At 45.7% G+C, this 12,881-nt stretch overlaps 1 protein-coding gene across 3 annotated transcripts in view; it reads left to right on the forward strand.

Moving 5' to 3' along the window:
- Klhl22 (kelch like family member 22) overlaps positions 1 to 12,881 on the forward strand; it is a 53,227-nt gene that overhangs the window by 24,020 nt on the left and 16,326 nt on the right. For all 3 annotated transcript variants that reach the window (XM_069994314.1, XM_069994316.1, XM_069994315.1), the window contains exons 4-5: positions 1,823 to 2,541; positions 10,092 to 10,284. In XM_069994314.1, coding sequence (XP_069850415.1) covers positions 1,823 to 2,541; positions 10,092 to 10,284 — 912 coding nt within the window. The remainder of the gene's footprint in view (positions 1 to 1,822; positions 2,542 to 10,091; positions 10,285 to 12,881) is intronic.

Here is a 12,881-nt window from a genome sequence, read left to right on the forward strand (position 1 = left end):
TATGACCAGATAAGATGATGTTAAGCAAAATGAACTCTAAGAGACACAAGTGGTTTTTTCTTTCTTGCTATTGTTTCTAACATATTTATAAGGTACCATGTGATTTTTTTTTTTGTTGCTTTATATGTTCCTCCCCCACAGTATAACCCCTGTTTTCATTGTATTTGATGTTAGTATAATTTGGGGAGGGGAAGGGAAAAAACAAAATGTTTAAATAAGGATACAGGTCGACCCATTGTAACAATGAGATGTACAATGAACAATGAACTTTACAATTTAGGAGTAGGAGGGGGAGTGTAATTGTGGAAATGGGAGGGAAGGGATGGTAAGGGAAAAACAAAGGAGGAGGTAACAATGCTTGATAAGAAATGTACCCATAGCCGGGCGCTGGTGGCTCACGCCTGTAATCCTAGCTACTCAGGAGGCTGAGATCTGAGGATCGCGGTTCAAAGCCAGCCCGGGCAGGAGAGACCATGAGACTCCTATCTCCAATAAACCACCAGAAAACCGGAAGTGGCGCTGTAGCTCAAGTGGTAGAGCGCTCGCCTTGAGCTGAAGAGCTGAGGGACAGTGCCCAGGCCTGGAGTTCAAGCCCCATGACCGACAAAAAAAAAAAAAAAGAAATGTACCCATTGCCTTGCTCATGTAACTGTAACCCCTCTGCACAGTATTTTCACGATTAAAAAAAAAAACATAAAAGGGGTGGGAAGGTGGCACAGTGGTAGAGCGCTTGCCTTGCATGCCTGAGGCCCTGGGTTCGATTCCTCAGCACCACATAAGCAAAAAGAAAAACAGCCGGAAGTGGCGCTGTGGCTCAAGTGGTAGAGCTCTAGCCTTGAGCTGAAGAGCTGAGGGACAGCGCCCAGGCCCAGAGTTCAGGCCCCACGACCGGACCCCCCCCCAAAAAAAAAAAATAAATAAAAGATTTATTTGGGTGATACTAAAATCTGAACTCAGGGCCTTGTGCTTGCTAAGTAGGCACTGTACTACTTGAACCACACTTTGCTTTTATTATTATTCAAATATAATCTAGATTTATTCCAGGGCTGGCCTGCACTGTGATCTTCCTGTTTCTGCTTCTTTGGACCTGGGATGACAAGAACTTGATACTATACCCAGATTTTATTGGTTAAGTAGCGCCCTGCTTGCAGCTCTGAGCATATGAGTGACTAATGGCATGGAGCCAGACCTGGTGAAGCCTGGTGATGGTGTGGGGCTTGTGGCTTCAGCTACGGAGGTCTGGCAGGAGAAGGCTAGGTATATTTTTGGTTCCAATACTTCTGAAGAGACAGGCTCTTCTAGAAAGTCCTAAGGTTAGAGTAAGGAGTATTCCCAGCTCCCTTCCAAACCAGGGATGTCTGTTATAGTGATGGTTGATGCTGTTTCCTGCTTCTCTGGGAGCTAGTACTTTTTATTTAAAGGACAATTAACATATATCAAGGGTCTCTCTGTGCCAGGTAGTTCCTGTGCCTCATTCTCAACATAGTCCTTCTACTTTATTTCTGTTTCATAGATTAGGAAACTGAGAGAGGAAAAAAATGTAAAAAAGGGAGTGGGGAGAAAAGGAAACAGACTTAAGAATATGCCACATGTCTAAGCTAAGGTTAAATCCAGTCAGTCTGCAAGGTTTAAGTCCCAGTCAGCTGTAGTGTGTCAGGACAGGCTTGGGGTGGTTGAGGAGAATTCCCCCTTCCTTGCCAGCACAGAGGCCACCCAGTTGTGTAAGCTGTGTAATAATAAGCTATATTATTGTTGTTATCCTTTCTCTTATCCCCAGACACTCTTCTCCAGCCCAGATTTGAATGATTATCCTCTTTTGCAGATTCCAGAAATTATCCATTTCTGCTGTGATTTTCTCATGTCCTGGGTAGATGAGGAAAACATCCTCGATGTCTACCGGCTAGCAGAGCTCTTTGACTTGAGCCGCCTGACAGATCAGCTGGACACCTATATCCTCAAAAACTTTGTGGCCTTCTCACGGACTGACAAATACCGCCAGCTTCCCCTGGAGAAGGTCTATTCCCTCCTCAGCAGCAATCGCCTGGAGGTATCCTGTGAGACCGAGGTATATGAAGGGGCCCTGCTCTACCATTACACCCTGGAGCAGGTACAGGCTGACCAGATCTCCCTGCATGAGCCCCCCAAGCTCCTTGAGACTGTACGGTTTCCACTGATGGAATTTGAGGTCCTGCAGCGGCTGTATGACAAGCTGGGCCCCAGCCCACTGAGGAACACAGTGGCCAGTGCCCTCATGTACCACCGGAATGAGAGCCTGCAGCCTAGCCTGCAGGGCCCACAGACAGAGCTACGCTCAGACTTCCAATGTGTTGTGGGCTTCGGGGGCATTCATTCCACACCATCTACGGTCCTCAGTGACCAAGCCAAGTATCTGAACCCCATGGTGGGAGAGTGGAAGCACTTCACAGCCTCCTTGGCTCCCCGCATGTCCAACCAGGGCATAGCAGTACTCAACAATTTTGTGTATTTGATTGGAGGGGACAACAATGTCCAAGGATTCCGAGCTGAGTCCCGATGTTGGAGGTAAGAGGGCAATTCAGCATGTTGGTCTGAAGGTAACACTGTGATGCAGGAGTTATGAGTTAAGAGGGTTGGTCAGGGGACATGTTTTGAAGGTCATATTGTGGTTTCACTATCAGGATTTTACATGGGAGAGGTGCACCTCTTTTGCAGGATAAAGTCCAGATAAATTCAGAGAATTTAGAACACACTAGATACATAAAGGGTACCAGGATTACTTTCCAGCCTTGTGGGGGAGGGCAGTTGTCAGCAAAATGGGGCTCTCTGGCTGGCCAGGTAAAAGAACAACAGCCCAATAGAAAGCAGGAGGGAGCTAGTAAGTGCTGCATGGGACAGGTTGCTGCTGCTTCTGTCTTGCTCTCGCTTTTTAAAATTTAATCAATTTTTTTTTGGCACTAGAATTTAAACTCAAAGCCTTGTGTTTGTTAGATACGTAGTCTACTACTGAGCCATCTTTCCCTTTCTTGAGCTCCATTGTGACTCATTTCAGCTTCCTTCCTAGTTTTCTGTGTTCTTCTCTTTTAACCACCAGCCTGTGGTATAGGATGTCTTCCAGATGCTACCTGAGCCCACAGCTCACTCAGCCCAGGAGAGTGACAGGCCAACAAACATAGCTAAGTTCCTGATAAATTTCTTTCTGGCCCTCTAGTTAGCTGAGTGGGCACAAGGTCCTCTAGAAGAAGGCAATTTTCCAACGGGATTTTTTGGACTGCTTTGGTCTGTATACTTCCAATTTTATCAGTTGACTGGACTGTGATACCAGGGATCAATGTTCCAGGACTCAAAGCAGAGGGTCAGGTCCCCATAGCCTCAGCACAGTTGGCTTCCAAAGGCCTCTCTGCTATGTTGTAATGCATATGGGACATATGTCTACCCTGCAGGCTGGGGGATAGTGGCATACAGCGAGAGAAAAAGAGAGTGAGGAGAGAGAAAAAGAGGAAGGAGAGAGAGAAGAGAGATTGCCAACCACTTCCAGCAGCCCTGATCTAGGTGCTGACTCAGTTCCTATACCTGTTGTGTTTTTTGGGTAAGGATGGGCCTAATCATACCACTTGGAATCAAGTATGGTGATCCTGACTAAGGAGGAGATGACCAATCCTCAGGTAGTTTCTGCTCTCTTAGCCCTAGGAAGCAGTAGCCTTTGTTGAACTGAGGCTCATGAGCTTGCTAGTAATGTATTGTGGTTAAATATGAAGGGTGGCAGAGTTCAGAAAGGAGAAAACAACCACCTCAGTTTTCTTCCTTACTGAAAGCTGTTCCCAGTGGGTGTTGTTACACCAGGTTCAGATTTCCCTCTGGTCAAACCTTGAAGGTCTTTTTAGGAGATGTAGTTTGGTAGCTGTGGGGCCAAGGCCACACTTCCCACCTAGAGCAACTCATAGACCTGCAAAACAGATCTCTCTGGGATACCAGCCTTTGTCTCTTCCCTCAGGAGAAAGTAGAGGAAGCTGTGTGACCAATAGGGAGGCTGGGCTGTTCTATGGGGTTATATCTGGAGGTGACAGCTGGGGATACCACCTCCCCCTGCACTCAGGTCTCCTGTTATAGAATATTAATGTCAATTTCACTTAAGAGAGTGGTTCAACTTCCCCAACTCTTTACAAATTCCCCTACTCTAAGACCAAAGCTAAACTCTGGATAAAGTTAATATTAGCTAATAATAGTCAGTCTTAAACTCCATTCTTGGAGCTGGAGCATCAACTCCATTGGCAAGATTTGCCTCAAGGGAGCATCAACTCCATTGGCAAGATTTGCCTCAAAGGTAAGGTGATTGGAAGGTCCACAACCTGATGGCCTGCTTGCCAGCTAACCCGAATGCCTATCATCTCGACAGAATAAGAGCTTCATTTTCCAATGGACTGAAACACTAGTGCTGGGCTGGGGTAAAAAAAACACTGGTAGGGCTGGGAAGGTGGCTCAGTGGTAGAGTGATTGCCTTGCATGCATGAGGCCCTGGGTTCGATTCCTCAGCACCACATAAGCAGAAAAAGCAGGAAGTGGCTCTGTGGCTCAAGTGGTAGAATGCTTACCTTGAGCTGAAGAGCCTAGGGACAGTGCCCAGGCCCAGAGTTCAGGCCCCATGACCCACAAAAAAAACAAAAACAAAAACAAAAACCACTGGTAGTAGGTTGCTTAGCATTTCCAAGGCCCTGGGTTCAGCCTCTAGCTCTCTAAAAACAAAAAATAACTTCCACATGAAGGCAAGTGCTCTGTCCCTGAGCGAAGCCCTGAATCTCTAAATTTGAATATTCTAAGAGTTTGGTTCTTTCTCCTTCCCTTTTTATAGCTTATCAGCCTTAGAACCTCTAGGCTCTCAGAATATAAAATATTAGATTTTAGTCTTTGCGTTCTGAGGAGTTTACTATGATGCATCTTAAAGTTTTGATACAGAAACTATATATAAAAATTACTTTTCTTAAAGTGAATAATTTTTTGTCTTAGTTTCTATAGTTTCTCATTTATTCTCCTTCTTTGGGTTCACTAATTGCTAAAGTTAAAAGGTTTTATTTAGTTCGAGTTTTGAGAGGTTAAAAGTCCATGATCAGGCATGTATGTGAGTGAGGGTGTACCCATTGATTTGGCCTTTGTCAGGACAATAGCAGGAGTACATATTAGATCTGGAAGTCACATTTTGAATTAGAGAGCAGAGAAAGATAAAGAGATCAGAGTCCCATAGTCCCCTTTGAGAGTACATTCCAGGGATCTATAGATCTTCCAGGAGGCCCCAAAATGCCTCTCAGTACTGCTATCCTACCACCAGGTATTACACGTGAACTTTTGGGGGACACTTAACCAAACTATAACATTTACCTATATCATTCTTTGTACCTTGAGCCAGTGAACACTGTGCATGTGCGGTGCCTGGGAGCCAGTCCCATGTTGCCGTGTGCCCTGTCCCTACCTAAAAGAATAACTGGGCTTTTTCTTTAGGTATTTCCATGGCTCTTATTAGTATTTGAAAATACATTTAAAGTTCTAAAAAGTTTTAGTAAACTTTAAAACTTTATATCATGGAAATGCTTGAAGTCCTAGAAATACAGAAGAAAAATAATTTAACAAGAAACAAATTTAAGAAGAACCCAGCAGAACATTTTTGACCAACTTTAGATTTCACCTCCAAGTTTACAGTGGTTTTGCAGTCCAATATCTGGACTAAAATGAATACCGTAGTTTATTCAGACTGTTATTACAAATACCAAAGATTGGGTGGCTTAAATACCAAACATGTATTTCGCAATCTGGATTCCAAGGTCTTGGTTCTGGCCAGGTTTTAGCACCTTCTTTCTGTGTCCTCACTTGGAGGAAACAGTAAGTTCTAGTCTCAGCTTCTCCCAAGGGCATTAATACCATCCTGGGAACACCTTCAAAACCTGATTACCAGCCAGGCACTGGCGGCTCACTTCTGTAGTCCTGGCTGAAATTTGGAAGATGATAGTTTAAGCCCAGCTCTAACAAAAAAAGTCTGTGAGATTCTGTTTCCAAAATAACCAGCAAAAAGGCCAGGCTGGGGGCATGGCTTGAGTAGTAGAGTTCCAGATAGGCAAGCAAGCTGAGTAAGTAGGAGACCCAGTATTTTAAAGAAAAAAAAAAAAAAAGACTTTTCCAGGCACTGGTGGCTTATGCCACCTAGCTACTCAAGAGGCTGAGATCTGAGGATTGTGGTTTGAAGCCAGCCTGGGCAGGAAAGTCTGTGAGACTCTTATCCCTAATTAATTACCAGAAAACCAGAAGTGGTGTTGTGGCTCAAAGTGGCAGAGCACTAGCCTTGACTGAAAAAGCTCAGGGACGGTGCCTAGACCCTGAGTTCAAGCCCCAAACTCTAAATGCTGTCACACTGGGCATTAGGAATTTTGTTTATTTATTTATTTTTGGGTCCGGTCGTGGGGTCTGAACTCTGGGCCTGGGCACTGTCCCTCAGCTCTTCAGCTCAAGGCTAGCACTCTACCACTTGAGCCACAGCGCCACTTCCAGCTTCTTCCAGCTTTTTTCTTTTTGCTTATGTGGTGCTGAGGAATCAAACCCAGGGCCTCATGCATGCAAGGCAAGCGCTCTACCACTGAGCCACCCTCCCAGCCTGGCATTAGGAATTTTATGGGATACAGTCAAGTAGTGACTAAAACTAATTTATGCCTTTCTATGTGATACTAAAACTAATTTTTAAATATAGTTTTATTGTTATGATTAAGGTATTGTACAGAGGGGTTATCATTTTTTGGTGGTTGTAGTTGGTTGTGGGGCTTGAAATGTGGGCCTGGACACTATTCCTCAGCTCTTCAGCTCAAGGCTAGTGCTCTACCAATTGAGCCACAGTGCCACTTCCAGTTTTCTGGTAGTTTATTGGATATAAGACTCTCATGGACTTTCCTGCCCAGGCTGGCTTTGAACCGCAATCCTCAGATCTCAGCCTCCTGTGTAGCTAGAATTATAGGTGTGAGCCACTGGCGCCCAACAGATAGGTTACCATTTCTTAAGTCAGGTAATCAGTACAGTTCAACTGATTTTAAACAATGCCACTCATTCCTTTGCTTTCTTCCAGTTTCCCCCTCCCATCCCTGCCTACAAGTTACATAGTTTATTTTCCACATAGGGTATACTAAATACCATGATTGCATTTGTTCACTCTTCCTCCCTGGATTTCTGTGCCCTGTTTTGCTTCCCCTAAAACAACAACAACAAAAATCCCCAAAACAGCTGGGTGCCAATGGCTCACGCCTGTAATCCTAGCACCTCAGGAGGCTGAGATTTGAGGATCTCAGTTCAAAGCCAGCCTGGGCAGAAAAGTCTGGGAGACTCTTATCTCCAGTTAACCACCAGAAAACCAGAAGTGATGCTGTGGCTCAAGTGGTAGAGTGCTTGCCTAGGGACAGGCACAGGGACAGAACCCAGACCCAGAGTTCAAGACCCATGACCGACAAAAAAAAGAAAGGGAAAAAATCCCCAAAGCAAAAACAAATAGCTGAGGAACAGCTCACAGACCCCGAGTTCAAGCCCCAGTGTCCGCACACATGCACACACACATGTGCATGCATACACACACATGTGGACATACACATACAATATTACTCTCTAGAAAATCACTTGTCACACTATAAATAAACCCTTGCTACCCAAAGTGTATATGAGGCAGTGCTCAGTGTGGGGATCCAGAAAGAGTAAAGGACAGTAGGCAAAGGAGAAAACAAGTGCCCCCTTCCTTAGCTATTTCACCACTGGAGCCATAACTCCACTTCCAGCTTTTTGTAGTTAATTGGATGTTCCTACCCAGCCTGGCTTCAAACCTTGGTTTGATCTCAGCCTCCTTAGTAGCTAGGACTACAAGTATGAGACACTGTCACCCATCTCCTTGTGAGTAGTCATATCCTTTCTTTTGTAGCCTACCTTTTTCATCTCTCTCTCTCTCTCTCTCTCTCTCTCTCTCTCTCTCTCTCTCTCTCTCTCTCTCTCTCTCTCTCTCTCTCTCTCTCTCTCTCTCTCTCTCTCTCCTCTCTCTCTCCTCTCTCTCTCGCCCTTGAACTCAGGGTCTGGGTTTTTTGCTAGAACTCTTCCACTTGAGCCACAGTGCCAGTTCCAGCTTTTTCTGAGAGTGTATTGGAGATGAAAGTCTCATGGACTTTTCCTGCCTGGCCTGGCTTCAAACCACAATCCTCAGATCTTAGCCTCCTGGATAGTTATGATTGCAGGTTTGAGCCACCAGTGCCTGGTTCTTCCTTTTCTTCATAGCAGATGGTGCTACCTATGTCAAGTGATACCCAGAGACCCAGGAAAGCAGAAGTGAACTCTGACCACAAGTTAACAAGGACTCTTTTTGTGTTCCTTGTCCTTTATGATCCCTCTGGACAGCTTTTATTTCTGAGGGACTTGGAAATTGTTGATACAAGATCTCTATGGAACCCAAGCTGGCCATAAATTTACAATTGTTCTGCCTTATTCATCTAAATGCTGGGATTACAGATATGTACCCCATACTTGGCTCCTGTAGGAGCCAGATTATTTTGGGTAGGCAATGCTATCCCATTGGGCAAGTGAGGAAACAGGAAAGTGATGCCCAGGTGTATCTAACTAAACAGGGTAGGTCATAGTCACCCATATGTGGATTTTCTTTTGGTGGCTGCATATCCTCAGATCCCTGTTTCCTGGCTACTAGGGTGAGGCCATCCAAGACACAGAGGTAAGAAGCATCAGCTACAGGGCACATCTAAGTTGTACTTTGGGCAAAGAATGAAACTGATGTCTTTACTGGCCACCACTGGGCACAGGGCAAAGGAAACTCTTGTCTACTGTCTTTGGAGCCAGTTGAAGTAAGACTATTCTTTCTTTCTTTCTTTTTTTCTCAGTCATGGGGCCTGAACTCTGGGCCTGGGCTCTGTCCCTCAGTTCTTCAGCTCAAGGCTAGTGCTCTACCACTTGAGCCACAGTGCCACTTCTGGCTTTTTCTGCTTATGTGGTGCTGAGGAATCGGACCCAGGGCCTACGGCATGCAAGACAAGCTTGAGCCACCTTCCTAGCCCCTCAGATTTATTCTTACTGGAGTTGGTCTCCTATGGAGAAATCAGACCATTTGTCTGAAAGAGACTGTACCTGTAAGAAGCCTTGGTCAAGAGCTGGGCAGATGCTGGTGGCTGGACATGGGTTGTGGAGTAAGATTGGAGCACTTCAGGCTCACAGATCCTAGCACCTCATACCTTTGGCTCAAAGTGGTAGAGTAGCTTTGAGCACAAAGAGCTCAGAGACAGTGTCCAGGCCCTGAGTTCAAGCCCCATGACTGACAATAAATAAATAAATAAATAATGTCAACAAGGTCAGTGACCTCCTTGCCTTGCACCCCTTTCCTTCTCCATGCAGCTTGAGCATGATTCATTAGGCAGCTAGCCAGCAGGCTTTTTGGGCCTCCTGTAGCCAGCTCCAAATCTGTTCCAATAGGGTCTTTGTAATCCCACAGCTTCCTGCCCTCAAGAGCCCACAGTTCACATGGGAGTTAGCCTGCCCACTTCCATAGTAGAGAGACATTTGGTGGAGAGGAAACCATAATTGTGGAGGCTAGCAAAGCTATGGGGACAGGGAACAGGGAGGGTGCCTGCTAATGAATAGTGATAAAACTAGGTATGGTGACACTCACTGTTCCTGGAGTGCACCTGAGCAGACCACATATGATGGAATATTATGGGAGGCCTATGTGCCTATCTGGTGAAAAGCTATAGCTAAGGAACCTTCCTGAATAGGGACAGATGAGATAAGGATGTCTGTAAGAGCAGCCTTTGGGCAGCCTGGGGTGAGCAATTGGGTGAGCTCTAAACAACTCCAAAGGGTATACCTGAAAGGAGCCAGCATCATGGGCGGAAACACAGGATGTTCTGAGCACATCTTCCAGGCTGTCTGTGATTAACTGTAGAACACCTCCTGGGGTAGCTCTGGGTCAGTGTGTTCTTGTGAATGGAGAGGGGGATGTTCAGAGTGGGCTCTGGCATGGAAAACAAAGAGAAGTAGGAAGAGTGGGCCCTGAAGATCAAGCTGCCCTCCAGGTCAGTGACATGCTGTCCTCCTGTTCCTTAAAGGTATGACCCAAGGCATAACCGCTGGTTCCAGATCCAGTCATTGCAGCAGGAACACGCAGACCTGTGTGTGTGTGTCGTGGGCCGGTATATCTATGCTGTGGCAGGCCGAGACTACCACAACGACCTGAATGCAGTAGAACGCTACGATCCCGCTACCAACTCCTGGGCCTATGTGGCTCCACTCAAGAGAGAGGTAAGGAAGCCCTCCAGGAGATGCCTTCTGCTAGATCGCTTTCCCCAGGCTAGGCACAGAGGTGTGAGCAGAGCCCACCACATACTTCCCAAGATCCTGCACTGTGTATGATATAGAACCTACGAAGGCTCAGCCAGGAAACCAGGGGAGGAGCTGCATTCCTCAGACTGATGTTCTCTCCTCTAAGTCTCACATGTGGAGGCTGTTATACCACCTTGGCAAAGTAAGCTGTTTAACCCAGTAGTTCCATGTAGAGAAGAAGCTCCCCCTTTACTGTCCACTAGCCTAGCTTGAGATGAGCTAGCTAGAACATTTTCAGAAATGTCAAATAGGAGGGACCCTGAGAGAGGAGGGCTCTCGCAGCCTGCCTCACAGGCCTGGGCTTGGACTTATGCCCCACAAGTCCTCAGAGGAGGATGAGGCCTTCTAGAAGGCATAAAAATGGTTTGAAGTTTTATCCTTTCTAAAAATTACTTTTTATTAGCATACATTAATTGTATAAGGGGAAGTTTCATTGTATCATTCCTATATATTATATCTTGATTAGCAATTTTGACAGTTTCGTTGTTCTATTTTCATACATAAAAACAAACCTCAACCATATTCATCCTGTTACTCCCTTTGTTAACCTAACCCCCTCCCACTGGTGCCACCACTGCAACGCAGTCTGGTTTACTTTCTCATCATTTTGTTTTTGTTTTGTTTTGTATGTATTAATTATACCAAGGGATCTTTATTTTGTTATTTCATGTGTGCATATATTATGTTTTGTTCAGGAAAAACACCTCTCCATTGCTTTCTCTTTCCTTGCCCCTATCCTTTCTTCCAACAGCTATCATTGGGATTATTTATGCCACTAAAGTTTTATTTTATTTTATTTTTTGCCAGTCCCTAGGGCTTGAACTCAGGGCCTGCGCACTGTTCCTGAGCTGCTTTTACTCGAGTCCAGCACTCTTACCACTTAAGCCACAGAGTTACTTCCAGCTTTTTCTGTTTAAGTGGTACTGAGGAATCAAACAGCACTCTACCATTGAGTCGCATTCCCAGCCCTGAAATTTTATTTTTTTTATGTTAAAAAAATGACATGCAGCTATATACTACTACCTTGGTTTATTCAAATTTGGGAGACCCTGAAAATTATGTTCATTATCAGAAGTGATGCTTTAGGGAAGCTCTCTCTCTCTCTCTCTCTCTCTCTCTCTCTCTCTCTCTCTCTCTCTCTCTCTCTCTCTCTCCCTCTCTCCTCTCTCTCTCCCTCTCCCTCTCCCTCTCCCTCTCCTCTCTCTCTCTCTCTCTCTCTCTCTCTCTCTCTCTCTCCCTCTCTCTCCCTCTCTCTCTCTCTCTCTCTCTCTCTCTCTCTCTCTCCCTCTCTCTCCCTCTCTCTCCCTCTCTCTCTCTCTCTCTCTCTCTCTCTCTCCCTCTCTTCTCTCTCTCTCTCTCTCTCTCTCTCTCTCTCTCTCTCTCTCTCTCTCTCTCTCTCTCTCTCTCTCTCTCTCTCTCTCTCTCTCTCTCTCTCTCTCTCTCTCTCTCGTGGGGTTTGGGCCTGTCCTCAGCTTTTCAGCTCAAGGCAATCACTCTGCCATTTGAGCCACAGTGCCACTTCTGGTTTTCTGGTGGTTTATTGGAGATAAGAGTCTTACGGACTTTCCTGCCTGGGCTGGCTTTGAACCGCGATCCTCAGATCTAAGCCTCTAAGTAGCTAGGATTATAAGCATGAGCCACCAGCACCTGGTACAGTTCTCATTTATCCTATGGTTCTGAGGTACTTGAACCATAGTTCAAGTGTGAGATCCTAGAAAGGAAGAAGCCTTGCTGGTCTTAGGTTTCCCAAGGCCCAGCCCCACATTCTGCTGGGGCCAGCCATGCTGTATGCAAAGCACTTGTTACAAGCAGACACCTTTGGGATCTCAAACCTTCCACAGGCAGAATCATGTGAGCACATATTGGCCTGCACTGACCTGGTGGCCTTTGAGAACTTTCCACTGCCTGCCATATTTCCCTCACCCTTCCTCAATTTCCTCAGGGACTGAGACTTCAATCCTTGTAGATCAGGACTGGGATCTCCCCTCACCACCCCAATGTGTCCAACTCCTCTACTCAGGTGGCTAGCCCATTCTTGCCATTCCTGCCATTCTCCCAGTTTATTCCTACCATTCTTCCTCCAGGCAGCTGTGGACTTCCAGTCAAGGCCTATCCCTTGCTCCTCAGCTTTGTCAGGAAAGGAGGTCTCTTTGAAGGGGCACTCCCTAACCTAGTCCTAGAGAAAGGAGAAGGCTTTTCATGGAAAAGTTCAGGATACCCTTGAGGCCTGGTGGATACTATTTGGAATCCATTCGTTTTCTATGCTGAAGGCAGTTGCAGTTCTCCTTCTTGACCACAGAGGGGCAGGCATGACCTTCAGCCAGCTTCATCCTAATGGCCAGTCCACCTTCCATTAGCATGAGTTACTAACCAGTTCCCACATTTTAAATCCTGGAGATCTAATAGTGACAAAAATAACAAGCCTCACCCCTAATAAGTTTTCAGCCCTTACAGGAGAGACTATCAGTAACAACCTTCAAAGTCAGTAAATTAGTTATAACTGCAGTAAGTGAGAT

Source organism: Dipodomys merriami, unplaced genomic scaffold, assembly GCF_024711535.1.
Source record: "Dipodomys merriami isolate MVZ:Mamm:240054 unplaced genomic scaffold, mDipMer1.0.p SCAF_45, whole genome shotgun sequence".
NCBI lineage: Eukaryota > Metazoa > Chordata > Mammalia > Rodentia > Heteromyidae > Dipodomys > Dipodomys merriami.